This window comes from Podarcis liolepis, assembly GCF_965112155.1.
Source record: "Podarcis liolepis genome assembly, chromosome: 11".
NCBI lineage: Eukaryota > Metazoa > Chordata > Lepidosauria > Squamata > Lacertidae > Podarcis > Podarcis liolepis.
In genome coordinates this window covers 18953179-18975057 of record NC_139565.1, presented here as the reverse complement: position 1 = coordinate 18975057, position 21879 = coordinate 18953179, and the positions used below count along the sequence as shown (strand labels likewise).

Here is a 21879-nt window from a genome sequence, read left to right as displayed (position 1 = left end):
CAAGTCTAATCCTCCATAGCAGGCAATCCTGTTGGGATTCTCAATTAAAAGTTATGTTTAATGTTGCTGTGATGATGCATCTTATAGAATTTTGGAGCCCATAAGATCATAAAGTTTGGCGTTTTCCTGCGAAGGAAGAAGCGCTTTGGCACTCTTCTGTATCTGAAGAATTCTCACGTACCTGGTCCTGTTGTAGACGAAAGCTATTAATGTTTAGAGGCACTGTACCTCCATCCCTGTCCTCCCCCCCCCCAAAAAAAAAACACCCACCAAGGTGCAATTTTCCAACTATTTGGAAAACCAGGCTATCTCTGTAGGGCTCCTTTTTGGACACTTGCCAAAACTATTTGAAACCTAGCACTCATTTTGCAGTTAATATACCTGTAACACAATGGCTGGAGTCTTCCTGCATATGTATTCCGCTATGTGAGGAGCTACAGTGTTTATCCGTTGATCAAAATTTGCCCTTTTTGCTTTCCGTAAATGGGTTTTTAATATCACTGTTCTCACCATTCTCACAAGCAAACTGCACTTCTAAGCTAGAGTATGTAAATTAACCATGTCATGTCATGTATGTATGTATTATTTATATATTTATTTATATCCTACCCTTTCCCCTTAGAGGACTCAAGGCAGCTTACATATAAAAATAAGAACCTTTTTTTGATGGCAGAAATTGATTTTTTTTCTTAATATGTTATATTTTATGGTCCCCTGATTTAGTTGCCATTGAGGAATCAACTCATAGTTGGGATGGTAATCTGAATAATTTTCAGCACCTTCCACTCCTACAGTTCTGTAATCATAGAAATCTACTTGACTGGACTGTTCTGCCGCAGGAAGCATCTTTTATGTCCTAAACAGTCATTTAGAAGGATGGTGAAATACAACTTGTCCATGGGGCAGGATTGAACAAATGTTGCATTTCCCTGTTTTAATGATACAAAATTCCCCTGTGCCCTGTTCAGAATCTTGACCATCTAAGTAGGAAAAGTATGCAGAGCTGCTGTGGAAGCTATTAAAGCCAAACAGGCTACTAGATATCAAAGCACCAATGGCATAGGACTCTTGTGTATAAATAATATGCCCTATCATAAAAAGGATGCAATAGCCTGGTTTGCACGACATAGTAAGCCAATGTGTGGGCTTCTGGAGAGGACCCCACAACTCATTTGATCCTCCCTAGTCATTTTGTCCCATGCTAAGCCAAGGTTTGATGTGGCGTGGTGGCTGTACCCAGGCTTGACATTTAAGCTCTCTTCTTGCTAGCCACGAGCTACAGCCAAAGATTGGTTAATGCATTCTTGGAAATGAAAATACAATTTAGTGGATGGGACAAGCATAGATTCACTAAGGGAGATGGGGAGAGAAACTCTTGGGTCTTGTTCCTTGTTGAGGACTGCTTAAGGAGGTGGGCTTAAGTATAGCAGGAGACCGTATAGACTTCCTGGACAGAACAGACTAGACTGACTGTCCTTGGCTTTCATGCGAGCAGAGAAGGTGGCTTTGGTTTGTGCTAGTGAGAAGAGTTTTAATTCAGTTGGCAAGAATGTGTGACCCTTCATTCCCCACAAACCAGGCTTCCTCAACCTCGGCCCTCCAGATGTTTTGAGACTACAATTCCCATCATCCCTGACCACTGGTCCTGCTAGCTAGGGCTCATGGGAGTTGTAGGCCAAAAACATCTGGAGGGCCAAGGTTGAGTAAGCCTTCCCCCAAACCTACCTAAATTGCCCCCGAGCTCTTGAGAGTCCTGAGCAGTGCAATGTACAAATCAGGTTAGTGCTGGTGAGCGGAACACCCTCTCATAGAACTCACTGAAAGTCTATAACCCTTTTTGGTGTTTGCCTTTGAAATTAGCTGCCTTGTGTTGGTTAAATGAAATGGGGTCGGAACTAATGCCCTCACCTTTGGGGTATCCTCTGATTTCAGAGGCTGGAGATCTATGTTTTTCACCAAAAAATATAGACGATCTTTCCTAAGAAAGCCTTTTTTCTGACTACCCACTCTTACTTATTTATAAAAGCATTTTACATTGCTGCTTCGTATTCCTACAAATGAACCAGAAGAATGGCAAATAGATGCACCGAGAATTATCTACCCTAACATCTAGGGTGTGCTTTATGAAGAATGGCATGGCGAAGGGTCTTCTGAAGCTTCTGAAACTGACTTCTGTGGATGCCTAGCTAAATCACTTTTAACTCTGAAAAGGCAGAATTCTTCCTGTTGCAGCTCCTTTCATGTCATTTCCAGGAACACTGGATGACTTAAGAGTTGATATTCAAAGATAATGTTAATTAGAGAAAGAAAGCTATTTTGCATGCTCCTGTTGTGCATTCTGTGTTGCGCAAACCTGGCTTACAGTGTTAGTTTTCAAGTCATATAGATACACAATACTATGAACATGACATTGCTTAAATCATCCTTCTCTTTCCTGTTCGGTGCTCTGACCTTTTGTTGGGAGGGCAGATGGGTGGGAAGCAGGCAGGCTATTTGCATCTATTAATTGCTTGCTGGCAAACTTGATATTTTAGGCAAATGCTCATCCTTAGTTGGTAGTCTCCGCAGAGAGGCAAAGGATTGAAGGGGCATTTAAACTGAACTATCCTCTAAAGTTTAGAGGTAACCATCTTAATGCACACTTAAAGCACATTGTCTGCCTGCTGAAGAATGGCACTGCTGCCGGCATGCTTTCTGTGCATGGCAAACATTTTTTTAGTATTGTCAGGAACATTAAATGTTATCTAATTTTTAAAACCATAGGTATCTACAACGAACAGTAAAACACCCAACCTTGTTACAGGATCCTGATTTAAGGCAGTTCTTGGAAAGTTCTGAGGTATTTAAATTATCCTATTTTTCTTTCAACCTACAATGATGCTTTGCACAAAAGGAACATTCTCATCATATATGGAAATCTGGTCCTCCAGTACATAAATTTCAGTTGTGCCCTCAAAATAGGAATTGAGTGACTTCAAGCTACAAAAAAATTAAGTTGCCAGACATTTGATCTAGTGCAAGGCAAGCGGGAGCATCAATTCGCTCTGGCTTATGAGATTTAACTTGATTGATCTCTCTGTAAAATAGGGGAATGATCTCAAAACTCACTAGCTTGGGACATGGAAGCTAAATAGACCTGATCCTTCTACCACAACCATATAAAAGTTTTGCGGTCTGCTATGTAGTAATTAGTTCATGGATAGAGGACTTCAGTCACCAGTGCTGTCAGTCTGGCACCTTTCATGTGCAAGTGGAAATCTCTCTTAAAATCTACCCAACTCTATGAGAATGTTATACTGTACCAGATACTTCAGTAACCTTTTTTGCATACCAGTTTGTTTATATTGGTAAAAAAATAGAATTTTGCAAATACTTTTAAAAACTACAGTTTGAGCGTATCCTGGGGGAGAAACCATGCATTAGGGCTTACAAGTTTAAATTTGACCTATTTAAAAAGCTGCAGCTTTCACTTCCTACAGGTAGGACCATGTTAATTCCTGTGTCCCTGGTGCATCAATCACTTGTAGCTTTCCAAAACTTACCAACCGACCACCGCATCTGCAACAAACAGATAATTGGCAGAAGAGCATAGCTAAACCCTTAAATCTCAATATGTGGCAAAGGTTTTTGTAAGGTTGCCAGTAGTAGGCATAAGTCCTTTAATTGGTACTCACTCGATAAGGCAGGTATAGGCAGAGGATCTTTGTAGTCCTGTAGCGACCTTTGCGGGGTGGGATTTGAAAGTGCTTCGCCATACTTCTGGGCTACAACGGCTAGTGAAAAGAATGCCAGGGCTAATATTTGCGTGTGTTTTCAGGAAAGTATAGATAGCAGTTCATTATCTTTGGGGAACTTTTATATTTGTATAGCAAGATAGACGCAGTTTTTTCTATGAAGCATTTTGAGACAGATTGTTGCTGCACCTGTAACTTGGAAACAGCAGCAGAGCAGCCTTAAAAGCCGCTGCTGCGGTTGGTATACAGGTGACCAGTTAAGGCACTTGGCGGCATTGTAACAACTTTTGACAAATGGTCTCTGTGTTCCATCTAAATGTAAAGGTGCAGGAGAAAAGCAAATTGAAAGTCTATTTTTTTAAGTTTTCCTCTGAGAATGTAAAAGTAGTAAATTTAAGAAATTAGGTTCCACTATATTGAAATGTACGAGGGGGAAGAAAACACTACATCCTTTTCAGTCCCTTTGGTGCCCAGTTAAACCTCCAGCCTTTTAACCGGTTTGTTTGCCCTTATTTGTCATTCAATTCCAGCTGCCGAGAGCAGTTAACACTCAGGCTCTGAGTGGAGCAGGAATATTGAGGATGGTGAACAAGGCTGCCGACGCTGTCAACAAAATGACGATCAAGATGAATGAATCGGATGCAGTAAGAGCTGATTTTTCGACTTGAATAATGAGATGAATTAATGAGCCTCAACAGTTGCATTTTAAGACCGTAGGAGTAGAAAATGGGATATTAATTTACTTATTGGCTTGGGTTCTCAACTGAATCAGTTGGCTACCATGTTTGGACCCAGTTAATTTGTTTCCTGCTGGGGGGTGGGGTTGTGGTTTTTTTGGGGGGGTTGTATTTTGCAATAGTAACGTAATTTGTAATGGCTGAATTTCACTTCTTGCCAGTGGTTTGAAGAAAAACAGCAACAATTTGAAAATTTGGATCAGCAGCTCCGGAAACTTCACGGTAGCGTAGAAGCCTTGGTCTGTCATAGAAAAGGTAGCTGTTTTATTCAGGTTTTCACAAAGTGAGCCCTTGCTGAATCAGTTTCTTGTCAAACATTTCCTGATTAATAATAAATATTTTCAGCACCAGAAGCTAAATACAGAGTCACACAAAGTGTACAAAAGATAACAGGGTCTTTCAGCAATAATCCTAACAGCGCATATATTTTTTTAAAACAGGAGGGAACTTAGCAGGTTCTTACACCCACAGCCAATGATTTAAGCAGAAAGATGTAAATTGGGGAGTGGACAACATGGCAATTGTACCCTTTGCATCACATCAGATGTTCCAAGTTTTCTTTCTTCAGACTAGAGTACTGTTTTGTATCTGCATGTACTGTAGTATGAATTCATTATAACACATACAGTGGTGCCTCGCAAGACGAAAAGAATCCGTTCTGTGATTCTCTTCGTCTAGCGGTTTTTTCATCTTGCGAAGCAAGCCCATTGACGGATTAGCGCTATTAGCGGCTTTTATCGGCTTATCGGATCAGCTGATAAGCGGCTTAGCGGCTTAGAAAAAGGGGGGGACGGAAAAAACCCCGCAGGAACTCGCAAGACATTTTCGTCTTGCGAAGCAAGCCCATAGGAAATTTGTTTTGCAAAGCACTTCCAAAACGGAAAACTCTTTCGTCTAGCGAGTTTTCCGTCTTGCAAGGCATTCATCTTGCGGGGCACCACTGTACATTATTTTCTTCCTCCCCAGGTATAGTAAGTATCTCGTCCAACTCATGTATGTTTTGCACAGTAACACAAGACTTTTCAATGAAATTTGCTACCAGGTTAGTATACCTAGATGCATAGTCAATGAGGCACACCTGCACAATATCTGGTTACAGCTGTTCTGCCTGAGATTTTAGGAACACCTAACCCTTCTTAGTGCACTGAAGCAGGAACCTATACAAAATACTTCTTTAACACACGTGGAACCATGCTCAGTTTACCTTTCAAAAAAAATGTCGCTCTAGAATTTAGGGGAGCTTACACACCACAATTTAGGGGATTTAGGGAAGCTTACAAAATAACTTATTTGTGTCGTCAATTTATGCTTTTTTCATTTCCTAATTCACATTTCCTGAACAATGCATGCTCATTTATGGGCGATACGTTAGTCACAATCAGAGTAGATGCATTGAATCAAAGTCCATACATTTCAGTGGCTCAAATCTGAGTTTAACTTGGTTGGATATAAACCCTATAGGTTTATAAAACACAAACATACCAGTTTGCAACTAAATATATTTCTATCAGAGTTAAGCATTGGGCTAACTTAAAGTCAGTAGACTTAATTGCATAGCACAAGTTGGATTGTGCATAAATGTGCATGGTGTCTGGCAGGTATAAGTTGTCTTTACATGCTGCAATATAAATGACACAATAGGACACCTCTCAAGTGTTTGATTTCTAGCAAGATATCTCTCCCCACTTTCTTCTTGCAATGAGAAATAGGTTAACCTGTTTTTTTAAGGCAAAATGTTAACTTTAAATTTTTGTATTAGTCAGATATCGTTTTAAGCATGCTTATTCTTACAGACTATGACATTTTACACAATGCCAATTATATGAGGTCACAGAATTGCAGAAAGAGGCAGGTGTTTTTTAAATGGATTTCTTTAACAACTGTTGGCAACAGAAATCCTTTCTTTTATCAAAACTATCTTCTAGTACACAGCAAAGTTTATGAATGTTAATTTCTATTAAGCTGAATTACTTTGAAGCAAGCTTTCTCTTTGCTCTGTTGAGCTTTCCCCCTCAAGCCAATTGTTCTATCTCTGTACACGAAAATGCCATTGTATGCAAAGTAGCATTTAAAGGACTTGCATTTTGTGACTCACATTGTGACAGCTGACATCAACTTTAGACGGATTCTTGTTTCAGAACTTTCAGCCAACACAGCTGCCTTTGCTAAAAGTGCTGCCATGCTAGGGAACTCAGAAGACCACACTGCTTTATCAAGAGCTTTGTCTCAGCTTGCTGAAGTTGAAGAAAAAATTGATCAGCTGCATCAAGAACAAGCTTTTGCTGACTTCTATGTGTTCTCTGAGTTGCTCAGTGACTATGTTCGCCTTATTGGTGCAGTAAAAGTAAGCCCGGTTTAAAAACCACTTAATGATCTTGCAAGACAATATTTACATTGAAGGTTATAGTGTTTGCACAGTACAGTGGTACCTCGGGTTAAGTACTTAATTCGTTCCAGAGGTCTATTCTAACCTTAAAACTGTTCTTAACCTGAAGCACCACTTTAGCTAATGGGGCCTGCTGCGCCGCTGCCACACAATTTCTATTCTCATCCTGAAGCAAAGTTCTTAACCCGAGGTACTATTTCTGGGTGAGCGGAGTCTGTAACCTGAAGCGTATGTAACCTGAAGCATATGTAACCCGAGGTACCACTGTATAAAAGTGTGCAGGATGGCATTCTGTAACAGAAAGTAATGTCTGTAGCTGGAATGAGTAACCTGTGGCCCTCTAGATCAGGCTTCCTTAACCTCAGCCCTCCAGATGTTTTTGGCCTACAACTCCCATGATCCCTAGCTAGCAGGACCAGTGGTCAGGGATGATGGGAATTGTAGTCTCTAAACATCTGGAGGGGACGAGGTTGAGGAAGCCTGCTCTAGATGATGCAGGACTGCAACTCTATCATCCCTTATCGTTGGGCACACTGGCTGAAACTGATGAGAACTATGGTTCAGCAACATCTGGAAGGTCAAAAGTTTCCCATCCGTAGTTAGAAATGTTCTGTGGATTTGACTAGGTTGTGCTCATTCTCAGTCAGTGTTTCCCAAACTTGGGTCTCTAGCTGTTTTTGGACTACAGTTCCAATCATTTCTGACCACTGGTCTTGCTAGCTTAGGGATGATGGGACCCAAGCTGGAGACCCAGGTTTGGGAAACAGTGTTCTAGGTTCCTCAGGGACAGTTTCCCCTCAACATCCATCTTGTTATATTAATTGCAAAATACTTCCAAGTGCTGGGTTTAAGAGAGCAAGCCTATCACGAAACTAGAGCTGCAGATCCTCTACTGCATCCGAAGCCCTGCCAGTTCCAGCAGCCAGACGAGAAGTTGGATTTCTCTTTTTTCCTTCTCAAGATGGATGTAGCCGAGGTTGCCCCCATGATTGGCTCCATGGGACTTGGGCTGCAGTGGATTTGAAGCCTCCAGCATCCTATCTCCACACTTCCTGTTTCAGGGCGTTTCATCATGGCTGTTTCTGGTAGAACCCTGCCAGTGGCACTCTGCTCTGCTGATAGAGAGAAGATAGTACATGCCACACCACACCCAGCTGTTGACATAGGGGATTAATTCACATCTTCTGAGGCTATAATCCTAAAGCCCCTATTTGTCATTATATTGGAACAGCACTTACAGCTTTTTACACAGTCCTTTGAATGCAAGATGAACGAAATTTTAACATTTGTAGACATCAAAACCAATGGGTCAAAGTTCAAATTATAATAATAGGTAAAGGTAATAATAACTTTATTGTTTGTACCCCGCCCACCTGACTGGGTTGCCCCAGCCCCCCTGTGCGGCTTCCAACAAAATATAAAAGCAAAGTCAAACATCAAACATTCAAAACTTTCTTATACAGGGCTGTCATCAGATGTCTTCTGAATGTCATATAGCTGTTTATCTCCTTGACATCTGTTGGGAGGGCATTCCATTGGGCGGGTGCCACTACCAAGAAGGTCCTCTGCCTGGTTTTTTAGACTGGATTTTTATCGAATGGTCTCATACTGTTTAAAAACTAATGTGGCATGTGGTCAGAATCAAACTTTTACCTGTTGAGATTCTTGAGATTTTTGCTATTTTGATGGCTTTAATATGAGAGGTAGATGATGGCCAAAGCACAGTTTAATATTGACAGGATGTTTACCTGTTTAAGTCTAAGATTTTGTAAAGACTCATCACTTTTCAATTGTCAACACTATTGCTTACAGGGTGTGTTTGATCATCGAATGAAATGCTGGCAGAAATGGCAGGATGCTCAGGTCATGTTACAGAAAAAACGAGAGGCTGAAGCTAAACTTCAGCTCGCCAACAAGCCTGACAAGTTGCAACAAGCGAAAGATGAAATCAAAGAGGTAAATTTTGGAATGCAGTGCTTTTCCTATGTAAGGCTGCGGTTTTCCCCTCCATTCATTGGCTTTGAGTGCATTATTTTTTAATTAATTTTAATCATTGCTTGTGTGTTCCATTATCAGAGCAGCAAATGGTTCAATAGTTTCATGCTTAAGTTAGGCTTCTATGGATTCTGAAACATGCCTTCATTCTGAAGTGGGAGACTTCCATTTATTTGAAATAAATATATATATTGAGACAAAGGTCAGTTGCTTCTCTGCTAATGCAGTCAAGTACGTACTTCCAAAACACATAATCCTGCAAAATCATGGTGAATAGTCAATGTTTTTACTTACTGATGGAACACTTCCTTCCATATATATATATACCTTTTATATATGTATGGTATAACTTCAGTAAAACTGTCAAAACATTTTGAAGTTATCATAATCTCTGCACTTTTTCTGTTATGCTTCACTAAGGAAATCGAAGAGGTAGGATAACTTATTTCCATGCTTCTTTTTCCTGTTCTGGCTGCTTCATAAGTTGCATAAGGAATGCAACTAATCACAGTATAAGAATATGCAAGTTCTCCATTTATGAAACAGCAAAATAGTTCATTCTCTTCAGCTGAGAGTCCTGTGGGTCAGAATGGTAGCTTTTCCAACTATGCAGTAGTTCTGTATAGACAAGGACAGTTACAGCATTCCTGATTGTTTACCTGTGGCTACATAATTGAGAATGGGCTCTTTGATCATGCCTGCTTTCTGCTATCTTAATTGCAACTTAGTATAACGTTTGGCAGTTAACACTTGCCAGGTTTTCCCACTGAAGGGAGAGTTTGAAACAGTTTGCAAATTATGGTTAATGAGGGCCAATGCTTTAACAGGGTTTAATGTTAATACTAATATATATTTAAAAGTATTTATGTGTTTCTCTAGTACCTTTCATTTGAAATAGCAAGGTGATAAATAATAAGGAAAATAAATATAAAATAAAAATAAAATATGCAGTACAAGATAAAATAGCAGCTAGTAGATCAGAACACTCTTACAAGCAATGACAACAACACACTGATACTCTTGCCTTAGACTAGAAGGGAGGCATTTCCATAGAAAGGAGCCACAACTGAAAAGGTCCTTCCATCATCGCCATGAGATAAATCTCTGCAGGTTGTGGCATTGCCAGGAAGGACTCACCAGGCATTCCTACTTATTGGTCAGGGTAGTGTGGTTGGTGCTCCTATGGATAGCTGGGCTCAGGTTATTTAGGGCTTTGACTAAAACCTTAAACCTGGTCAGATAACCAGGACAGCTCTTTTTAAAAGTGGTGTAATGTTTGTGTAATAGTGTGCCCCAGTTAGCATCATAAAGGTAGGTAAAGGGACCCCTGACTGTTAGGTCCAGTCGCAGATGACTCTGGGGTTGCGGCGCTCATCTTGCTTTATTGGCCAAGGGAGCCGGTGTACAGTTTCCGGGTCATGTGGCCAGCATGACTAAGCTGCTTCTGGCGAAACCAGAGCAGCGCACAGAAACGCCGTTTACCTTCCCGCTGGAGCAGTACCTATTTATCTACTTGCACTTCATGCTTTCGAACTGCTAGGTGGGCAGGAGCAGGGACCGAGCAACAGGAGCTCACCCTGCCACGGGGATTCGAACCGCTGACCTTCTGATCGGCAAGCCCTAGGCTCTGTGGTTTAACCCACAGCGCCACCCGCGTCCCAGTTAGCATCATAGCAGCTGCTATATTCTGCACTATCTGCAGCTTTCTGACCAGCCTTAAGGTCAGCCCTACATAAATAACATTACAGCAGCCCATTCTTGAGGTTAGCAGTGCGTAAGTTGCAGTGGCAAAGCTATCTAGGTCAAGGAATGGTTGTAGCTGATATATAAGCAGAAGCTGGCACAAGGCAGTCCAAGCCACTGGGGTTACTGGGGCCTCCAATGACAAAGGGGAGTTAAAGACCATTTCTAGACTATGTCCTTGCACCTTTCAGGATAGTGCAACTCAGTGCAGAACAGCCAAAGTTTCCTGTTCTAGGAAACACCCAAAGGGCTTCTTCCTTACATGGATTCAAGCATGACTTATTGGCCCCGGAGGTGGTTTTATGGGAGCGTGACTGGTTCGGCTGCCCTGGGTGCAGTGCTGCAGGGGGTGCCATAAAAATGCTCTGGAATGCAGTGCAAGGGTTAGGGGGACCACAAATTTTAGTGTTGGGCAGAGCACCACTGAAATTTGAGAGCCCAAAGTCTGCCACTTCCAGTAGCCTTATTTAAGCTAGGGATGAGGAAGGGAGCACAAACTCCTGATTGTTTAGTAGGGCGAATGCCCACAAAATCCCATTACATAGATTTAGATTCGGTTCCCATAAAAGGAGATTTGGTATATAAGCACCCTTTAGCCACATATATGAGCATGGTGCAGCTTTGAACTCTTGTTAAGCCCTCTTATACTGGCTGCTGTTTGCACTAGCAGTTTGTTGCATGCCGTTGCAATCCTACACAACATATTCTGTACATGACTGCTGCTTGGAGCACTAGGAGCTTAAACCCGAAGTGAACTTGACGTGCTAATGACTTGTGAATTGGTGCCTAATCCTCTTTTTAATGCTAAAGATTATTTCTAAGTGTGCAGAATCAAAATGCTAAGTCTGATCGCAGTTAAGTTCTCTTCTAAAGGCCTTGGTGGTAAAAGTTGCATTCATGTTGTGAGTTCCTTGTATAAAGTTGCCATCACACTGCTGTTGCCTGCATGTGTTTGGAAAGCCTTCCATTGTGGCTTTTGTGATGGAAGCTTTGTATAGCCAGTTTGACATGCTCATTGCAATATCCACATAGCTCAGTCCATCTTTATTCTTCTGGTGGAATTCTCTCTGTTGGAAATGACTCTTTGTAGGGTGGACGATGACCTCTTCTGCACGTGACACTAAACAATGCCATGTCTTAATGCACATGAACTAAGAATCATGGCTTAATGGGAATGTGTGGGCTCCCAGAGAGGAATTCATGGCTGCTTTGCTCCTCAAGTTGTTCTGCTTTGCTTAGCTATGGTTTGGCTTAGTGTGCCATCTGAACCCAAGGCTTATGGTTTAGCTCTGAAAACCATGGTTACAGTTTTAAGTTTGCTTCTATCTAGAGAACTAAACCATGGACCAAAGTTTGGACAGCATGCAAGTAGAACCATGGATTAGTGCAGTGCAATGCAGCAGCCAGTGTGAGAAACTGAGATATGAAAGCTAGGAGCTAAATGGCACCTTAAACCTAGGTTATGGGCGCAACAACAGAATGTCTAGGCATGCTTTTTTGTAACAAGAATACAGAGCTGAAAATGAATGAACTGCAGCTAAAACATTATGTTCACTTTTCACATGGTCTAGTAGTCCTTCCCCTGCCCACCCCCTTAATATTATTAAGAAGGTCTTTTCTGCAGTCTTCAGAGAGGAGCTGGAAGTGGGGAGGCAGGAAAAGGTCCTCCTTTCCTTCTACTCTGCAGTTTTAATCAGAAATCTTAGGTGCAGTACTGCGCCCAGAGCTCAGAAACTGCTTGTGCTAATGAAATTTCCTGTTGCGAAATACGCCTAGAACAATGGGAGTTTTGAACACTGGCAGCAGCAAAATGTCAGGAGGGGAAGCAAAGCAGCCACAGTCTTTTCTCCAGTAGCCCACACGCTTGCTGGTGTGCCCTTATCATTACATGCAAAGTGGCCCACTGCCAAATATATTTGTGTGTAAACTGAAAAATGAAGTATTTAATATGGATGTTTAATATTAAAGGGCAGCTTCACGGAACCACTAATACATCATAAACCTTACGCTAGCTGTGTTCAGTCTGAGCTGCAATTCAAAAAATCTGAAGGGCACCAGGTTGTGGGAGACCTACGTCTTAGGGCAGCTTCCTGCAACCTGGTGCCTTTTCGCAGTTCTGAATGGCAATTCACATCAGACTCAGCCAGTATGGCCAATGCTCAGAGTATACGAGCTGTGGGCACCAGGTTGAGGATTGCAGGTTCCAGGGCACGGTTTCCCAAACTTGGGTCTTTTGGACTACAACTCCCATCACCCCTAGCTAGGAGGACCCAGCGGTCAGGGATGATGGGAATTGTAGTCCAGAAGCAACTGGAGACAGGGGTGCCAACTTGAATAAAATATTGCGGGGGGGGGGGGCAGGTATGCCCTGTGTCACATAATTGATCACATGGAGCAGTGCATGAACATCATTTGAATGGCCATGCTCATCAACTTGGGGGGGGGCAATCCCCTCAAATATTTTATTGTGGGGGAGATCCCTTGGCCCACAGGAGCTGGTTTCTATGGCTGGAGACCCAAGTTTGGGAAACCCTGGCCTAGGGTGTCTGCCACCAGATTAATTCTATTTCTGTGACTCTACACATTTGTGCTTGGTGTAACTTTGATCTGACAGGGGTAAAGAGTTTTGAAAGTTAAATCTTCTTACATTTTGGGGTTAACTGTGTATGCCCAAGTTACTATTGGTTGCTTCACAGTTAAACCCTTTTACTTTTTCGTTAGTAATTTACTGCTCAGCATATTTTGTGCTGTAACCTTATTTCTGCTCATTGGTGCCTTTTCTAGGGACCTTTGGAGAAAGGCAGAGTTTTCCTTTGCTCCTCACACCGTAATAGATATTTCTGAACTTCTGCTGTGTACTCTTGGCTTGTTTTCATAGGGAAGCAATTGGATCTGACAGCTGATTCCTGGGCTTCAGTTAGTGTCTTAAAATAAAACCTGTTACAGTTCACTTTTAAGTGTTCTTAAAACCCAAAGCCTCTAACAATAGCCAAGAGTATTATGAGAGGAGCATTATAAAGGCGGCCAACTTTCTACAGCCTATAGACACTACAGTTCAGTACATACACATGTCTCCTTCAATTAGTATTGTCATTTTTACAGCTTAGCCTCAACTTCAAGCATTGGGACCAAATGGTACTATTAGTCTTGAGCTAGAATACACGGTGAATAAGCAGTAGCAATGCATTGCCTGTTATAGTCTACAGACTCAACTGAACTGTAGTGGGTTTATCATTAGAGGGCATATCTGTTGGCAATCCTCACAGTAGACTCTTGTGGCATTTATTAAATGTTTAATGGTGAACAAAAGTGCTTCATGTGTAATTATTAGTAATCCTTAAACAACCCTGTAAAGCATGGGTAGGCAAACTAAGGCCCGGGGGCCGGATCCAGCCCAATCGCCTTCTAAATCCTGCCCGCGGACGGTCCAGGAATCAGCATGTTTTTACATGAGTAGAATGTGTCCTTTTATTTAAAATGCATCTCTGGGTCATTTGTGGGGCCTGCCTGGTGTTTTTACACGAGTAGAAAGTGTGCTTTAATTTAAATGCATCTCTGGGTTATTTGTGGGGCCTGCCTGGTGTTCTTACATGAGTAGAAAGTGTGCTTTTATTTAAAATGCGTCTTTGGGTTATTTGTGGGGCATAGGAATTCGTTCATTTCCCCCCAAAAAATATAGTCCAGCCCCCTGCTGAAAAAGTTTGCTGACCCCTGCAAAGGATGTGTGGCTATCACACAGCCTGCATCTGACCTGCCCAAAGCACAGGAAGTAGCCTGCCAGTCCTTAAGAGATTTTGTTGTTGTTGTTGTTAATATCCTGATTGGTTCTACCTGCTCCTTAGAGAGCCTCTGATCCTTTCTCCTGATCTTAGTGCTAAGAACCACAGGGCCATAATTCAGCCCTCTGCCTGCTTTTTAGAGTAAAAGGCTACATTTTCGCCCAGCCCACCCCAACATTGAAGGGGGTGATGGGGAGAAATGCTACCTCTTGCTTTGCACAGATCACAGTGGATCTTGAGCACAAAGGAAAACGCAGCATTTCCGAATGCATCCAGGAGAGGTGAGAGAGAGACTGCTGTGTGCCTGCATGTCTGCTGTATGTGTATAATGCATATATTAGACACACCCATTTATGGCATGTGACCCTTGGGCAGAAGAAAGTTAGCCGCCCCTGCTGTAAAAGGCTGGGCCAATGTTATCAAGCAGGGAGCTTTTGAATGCTTCGTATTTAAGCTTTGTTTGTGCCTGTTCTCTTTCAGTGGGAAACAAAAGTTCTACAAGGAGAAAGGGATTTTGAACAAATCTCCAAGACAATACGCAAAGAAGTAGGAAGATTTGAGGCACGTATACATTATCAATAAACAATGTAAACGTTCAGAAAATCATGACGGAGCAAAAATGTTGGCTAACTTCTTCTATATGTGATTATGTTTTGTGTGCTAACAGAAAGAACGCGTGAGAGACTTCAAAACTGTTATAATCAAGTATTTGGAATCATTAGTGCAAACACAACAACAGGTAAACTTGATATCAGTGTTTGTAATTCATTTGGTGGGGTTTTCATTCCTAACTCTGGATGAACAAATTAAAAGAACTTCACACACACACACACACTGCTGCTCAGGAGCTTCTCTTTAAGTCTGTCTCTTCTAGTCTTTCTTACTTGGTTGATTAAACATTACTAATTCAGCAGGGAGCTGGCAGAGAAATTCAGTGTGTTCTGTGTAACTTATTTGTAGAGGCAAATATCACATTGCACTTTTGTTTCTTTAATAAGTTTACGTAATGTAAGTATTCTGCAACTCTGAACAATAAAGCTGGTCATAGCATTTCTATTTTAGAGAGAAAGACATTTTAAAAAATAAAAAAATCTTTCCTAATGTCAGTGGAGCACAGCACAGTTGGATAAACAGTAGGCTTGGGTCATATGAGTAATGCATAAATTGGGTATCTCTTAAAATGAAAGCTGGTGTGTACATTTTACAAGCAAACTTGGTTTCAGATTTGTTTGTACCATAACCCTTAAGAACTCATTTTTCTTTAGGGGAAGAAGGGAGCAGCCTAGTTCAGACTTTTATTTACTTAATAGTTGCATGAAAAGAAAAGAGTCTAAGCTTCTGAAAGTGATACTATAATATTGAAGGACTTTCTTGCCATTTGAGATGCAGTAAAGCAACTGGTGATGATTTTGTAAGTAATTGAAATGTTTACTCCTTTCTCCTCTTTTCCCAAGCTGATAAAATACTGGGAGGCATTCCTACCTGAAGCCAAAGCCATTGCCTAAGAAGAAGAAGAAGACTCTTCCAAAATATGAAGACTCTTTGGATGTTTGTCCCAACTGAGCTAAATTCCATAGTGAAAATCACTTTAAAATTATCCAAATAAACCACTATATATTTTGAATTTAACATGTGGCTTTTTATATACTACAGCATTTTATTAACAGCTGCATGTCCTGACCCTCTTTGAAGTGGACTGTGGCATGACATTCTGCAATACTTGCTGAATTGAACACTATTGTGTCTTAATACTTGCACTAAAATGTGCGATGCAAGGCCAGAAAGTTATTTTTGTTCTTTACTCTATGTTCTGTCTACCTGATCTTTATGAAACAAATTGCATTTATTAATGTTCACATAACACATTCCTGTACATAATCAAGATTTTGTGATTTCAGTAATAAAAGGGATGTACCTTGTGAAACATTAATCCTTAACTTTGTTCTTCATTTCCTAGCTCGTTTAAGTGTATTTGGCACTCAGTAGTTGTAGCAGCTATGCAGATTTAGGCTGAGAAGAATTTGGATTAGTTTTCCTAACAAGGAACACTTTTTTACATGGTCTAGCTTCTTTAAAAAATGGATTTCTTAAACAACTACACTTGAATAGTCTCAGTCTCAGTCAGTTTTATTGCACATAGCCAAAGGCTGCCGCAATGTACACAGAATTATTTGACAATTAATATATATATATATACTGAATTGATAAAAAAGACTTAAAACATTTATATTATTAAAACATTACGTACTCTAAACAGAGCTATAAAAGTACCCCAATGTACAAATAAAAACATTAAACAATAACATCCATAAGCTAAAATCATCACATGGTCACTAATGTTAAAAACAATATCAATTAATACAGTGTGCAATTTATACTCATTTGGTGACAAAGATAGAGCATAGGCTGAGGTAGATAGATAGATAGAGAGGATCAAATGAATTCATCTCGTCTACAGTTAAGGGCTACCTTGGCTATATAATTTGCTCTAATTTTCCTAGCAGCAGTTGCAAAAAGTGCCAGGTCACATACTTATCTGTGTCTGCGAGGAGATATAAAATCATGTCAAAGGGGTTCTGGCCAGGGGACCCTGTCATTATAGGTACTAAAAATCTTTTTCTTGCATCATTATATAAAGGACAGTGCAAGATATAATGCGTAAGGTCCTCTACTTCAGAACATCCCCAATGCAAACACGTTCGTTTTTTGGTATGCCTCTGTGTCTTTTTCCCCCGCTGCTTCTGCACATGCACGTGACGTCATTTTGACCGTATGCGCGAGCGGCGAAACCCAGAAGTAACATTCTCCATTACTTCCGGGTCGCCGCGGAGCACAGCCCGAAAATACTTATCCTGAAGCATATTTTTCCCGAGGTATGACTGTACTAAATCTACAGACTTTGACTTAAATGTAACAAATGTTTCACTCTAAAATAGAACCTGCAAACCAACATCTAGTAACAGAGTTTCAGTTTTGGAGGAATTGTGGGCTTGCAAAAGAACCCAAGAGCATAGTTACACTAACAAATTGTTGATAACATATGAGGATGTTAAGATTTCTCTACTCAGCAGGAAATGGTGTTTCCTGTTTTGGGGGGGAAATGCTGGGTTTTATCCAACTGAGTTCTTGTTGGAGTAGATCCACTGGAATCCATGCACCTAACTTTAAGTAGTGCCCATTAATTAAACTGATCTTTTGTGGGGTATGGTCAGCTTTGCATACAACCCCTTGTATGTTCTTTCCTGTCTGCACAGATCATAATTGTCTATATCCTAACACCAGGGGGGGAAATACATTTCAATTGGGCTTAGTTTATTAACAAAACCAGGAACTGACATTATAACAATCCTATTTACAATTATTAGGTATTCATAGCATTATATTGGGGGGGGGGGTTAATGCTAAATTTCTGCAGCTCTTTTAAACTGCTTGTTTAAAATTTGGATAAATTCAAATCTTCCCTACCCTGCACACCTCTCTCATGAAGCTATGTCTATAATATGCATACAGTGGTACCTCGGGTTACATACGCTTCAGGTTACAGACTCTGCTAACCCAGAAATAGTACCTCGGGTTAAGAACTTTGCTTCAGGATGAGAACAGAAATCGTGCTCTGGCAGCATGAGGGCAGCAGGAGGCCCCATTAGCTAAAGTGGTGCTTCAGGTTAAGAACAGTTTCAGGTTAAGAAGAGACCTCCAGAACGAATTAAGTACTTAACCCGAGGTACCACTGTATATGTTTTTGATACCCATCTACAGTGGTACCTCGGGTTAAGTACTTAATTCGTTCTGGAGGTCCGTTCTTAACCTGAAACGGTCCTTAACCTGAAGCACCACTTTAGCTAATGGGGCCTCCGGCTGCCACCACACCACCAGAGCACGATTTCTGTTCTCATCCTGAAGCAAAGTTCTTAACCTGAAGCAATATTTCTGGGTTAGAGGACTCTGTAACCTGAAGCGTATGTAACCTGAGGTACCACTGAACTTGATTTTGGACACTGAATGTGCAGTGCAACATCTGAAACAGATTCCTGAACTAATTTAGTTTTGAGCTGAAACTTTTTGAAGAGCAGCAACTTCCAAACCTCCACCCACCCAGTACTGCTCAGTACTTACTACTATAATTTCCCCTGTGATTTTGCCCTCCACTTCTGATTTTCCACTGTACTGTAAATGTTTGCTTTTTGGAAGGCCTTTGTGGGGGGTTTTATGGCTTTCTTTTGCTACTGCAGGAGACAAAATAGTAAGTTGCTCATTCCTGTCCTTCAGTATACTGAGGGCATATAGCAAGACGTGCATCTGGTTTCCAAGAACAAAGCACTGTCTACTATGGTTCCTTGGAGTCCAAGCAAGGAAAAAGTAACAGGAACACACATTCACCTTTTTAACAGCATCACAGTTATGCGATTATGAACAAGAGCAACTGGTACTATCAGGTGGTAGTCAATTACAGTATCTCTGTCTGAGCTGTCCATAATGAGACTTTCCCCATACAGATCCAAGTACAGTAGAATGAGGAAGATGAATGGTGGAGAAATTAATCCACATGTTGTGAGCCCATACATCATAGCTATAGGTGGAAATGTTGACCTATGAGGGTGGGTGGAATCCACAGAAAGGCAATTATTTTTAGTTTAAAAGGTATGTTACCTAGAATTGCCCTTCAAGGTGGATGTTAACCCAAGTGGAGAGGGGAAAGAGAGAAAAGCAGGACACATTGCAAAAAGCCAAGTAGTTTGAAAGTCTTAAGGAGGAGTGCAAATTAAAACGTGTTTACATCTAGCATTCCACCACCTACCTTGTATCTTACCTGCAAACTGCTCGGCTTTACTATCTTCCCAGCTTCCCTTGACTCCCCGCTTCTCTCCTTTAGCTGCCCCCTTCCTCATTTTGCTTAAAATTCACCCTGAAGAGTTGAGGATAATTCAAAACCACTACTTGTGGGACATCTATAGGCGATACGAATAAAGAAGGCTCGTTCCACTTGTAGCTACAAGCTTATACAAGAATGAACCCTAGCCACTAAATGCCACTAGCACAGTACTCTTTATTGGTAAGGTCGCTAAAATTACTAAAAGTGCTTTCTGGTTGGTCTGAAGACAGGCTTCATAGAATCGCAAGGGTTGGAAGGGAACACGAAGGTCATCTCGTCCAGAACCCTGCAGTGCAGCAATCTTTTCCCCAACATGGGGCTTGAACCCAGGGTTGCTATGAGTCTGCCTCTTAACCCAAAGCCCTTCTTAAATGGGATGACTGGGAAGCAAGTGATGGTGAAGCTGAAGTGGGGAATGGAATACAAAGGCTACCTTGTCTGTCAATGGCTACATGAATATGCAGCTTGCAAATACAAATATATTGATGGACACCTGGGTGTTCTGATAAGGTGCAATAATGTCCTTTATATAAGTGGCATAGAAGAAGATGGAGAAATGAGAGGATAACTAAAAAAAAACCAAAAAAACCCCCTTAAATTTAGTTGTCAGGTTTTGTTTGGTTTTTTGGTCAAGTACAGCCCCTCCAAGTGTCCCTGTTTTCCAGGGGCAGTCCTGGATTTACAGAAGCTGTCCTGGTTTCTGATTTGATCCCATAATATCCTGTTTTTCCTTAGGGTGTCGCTATTTTCATCAGAGAAACATTGGAGGGTATGGTAGGACATCCCTCTTCTCATCGTAGAGTATGGAATCATGAGACCCTTGAGCCAAGGAGATAAGTAACTATACAACCTTTAAGGCAGCCAAGTGTAGGGAAGTTTTTTAATGTTTAACTAATGTGTGTGTGTGGAAAGCTGCCCAGTGTGGCTGAGGCAACCCAATCAGATGGATGGGGAATAATAATAATTAATAATAGAATAGGATGTCCCTATTTTCATTGGAGAAATGTTGGCGGCATGCAAGTAACCTATCTTATGGCCACAAGTAAATACTATCATTGAAGAAAGCTTACCATTATGGAAGAAAAATAAAGATAGCATTTCTGACAGAGTCTCATGCTCTGCTGACTGATCTATCCCTGATCTTTGTGCATCTCCACCTTTTCTTAGGTTTGTCTTGTGGGCTAAGTGCTTTTGAGCTCTGAGTCGGCACTAACTGCAATCCTGCTAATTTACCATTTTCCCTCAAGGTGTTCTCCCTGGAGCCACCACCAGTGCCAGAACGCTAGAGGGGAGGACATCCTCCTTAAAAAAATAATAATAATTAAATTTACAAACATTCATCAAGCAAACAAACATCAGTTTGTTTTGCCATCTCTGCATAATCCATCAGTTTAATCTGTCATTCTTCACTAGTAGAGACTGTGCCTTCTTTCCATATCTGGGCTACAATAGCATCCATGCAGCAGTAGTTGCATACACTTGGACTTTTGGCACCTACAATTCCTAAAAGAAAAGCTTCTGGTTTCTTATGATTTTCAGTTTTATACATTTCAATAATTTTACAATCATTTTAACATTTCAAAATTTGATATCCTTCCCCCTCATTCTGCGGTTCCTTGGATTTATTTTTTATATTTCCTGCATATTCCAAATTAACTTAATCTACTTATTTACTCATCTACTTTAAATATATACTCTTATCAAACTGTGGGTTATTACAATAATCCTGCCAATCTGTTTACAGTTTACTTGTAAATATTCAATAAACCATTTCCATTCTTTTAAAAAAAGTTTATCTTGATTTCTTATTTTTCCGCTAAGTTTTGCCATTTCTGCATAGTCCATAAGTTTTTGTATCCATTCTTCTTTTGCTGGGACGACTTCTTTCCATTTTTGGACAAATAACCTTCTTGCCGCTGTAGTTGCATACATGAATAAATTTCTATGCAGTTTGGCAGCTTTGGCCCTATTAATTCCCAAAAGGAAAGCTTCTGGGTTTGTTTGTTTTAGAAAAGGTTATTTTAAACAATTTTTTTGCAATTCATTGTATATCATTGTATCTTCTTTGGCGATCACTCGTAGCTGAGTAAAATTGTCTTCCATAAACATGGCCTTAACAGTGAGTCCGCATCTGTGGAGGCCAATTCTGGATCCACACATCCTTCCACAGTGGGGACATAGGATTCTGGGCGGGAGTTGATCATGGTGAGGGTTTGCCAAGCGTGCCTTCCTCTTAGCACGTTTCTCCATTTCGTCCTGAGTTTGAGCATCTTCAAAGCCCATGACACCTTTGGTAAAGGCTGTTCTCCAACTGGACCGCTCACAGGCCAGTGTATCCCAGTTGTCTGTGTTAATACTACATTTTTTTTAGGTTTGCCTTGAGAGTCTTTAAACCTTTTGTTGACCACCAGCATTACGCTTTCCATTTTTAAGTTTGGAATAGAGTACAGTCATACCTCGGGTTGAATGCGCTTCGGGTTGAGCGCGTTCGAGTTGCGCTCCGCAGCAACCCAGAAGTAACGGAGCGCATTACTTCCGGGTTTCGCTGCTTGCGAATACGCTCAAAATGACGTCACGCACATGCGCAGAAGCGGTGAAAAGCGACGCGCACAGACGTGCCATCACTAGTTAC

The 21879-nt window shown here is 41.1% G+C and overlaps 1 protein-coding gene and 1 pseudogene across 2 annotated transcripts in view; both read left to right on the top strand.

Moving 5' to 3' along the window:
• Window positions 1-16304, top strand: part of SNX2 (sorting nexin 2) — a 29405-nt gene extending 13101 nt beyond the window's left edge. The window contains exons 8-15 of the mRNA XM_083464580.1: window positions 2764-2839; window positions 4265-4378; window positions 4633-4726; window positions 6610-6815; window positions 8670-8813; window positions 14855-14935; window positions 15042-15113; window positions 15829-16304. Coding sequence (XP_083320706.1) covers window positions 2764-2839; window positions 4265-4378; window positions 4633-4726; window positions 6610-6815; window positions 8670-8813; window positions 14855-14935; window positions 15042-15113; window positions 15829-15879 — 838 coding nt within the window. The 3' untranslated portion in view covers window positions 15880-16304. The remainder of the gene's footprint in view (window positions 1-2763; window positions 2840-4264; window positions 4379-4632; window positions 4727-6609; window positions 6816-8669; window positions 8814-14854; window positions 14936-15041; window positions 15114-15828) is intronic.
• A 2022-nt stretch (window positions 16305-18326) lies between these two features.
• Window positions 18327-19797, top strand: LOC310688323 (small nuclear ribonucleoprotein F-like; annotated as a pseudogene). Its single transcript has one exon. The product of its transcript is annotated as a small nuclear ribonucleoprotein F-like (transcript).
• The last annotated feature ends 2082 nt before the right edge of the window (window positions 19798-21879 follow it).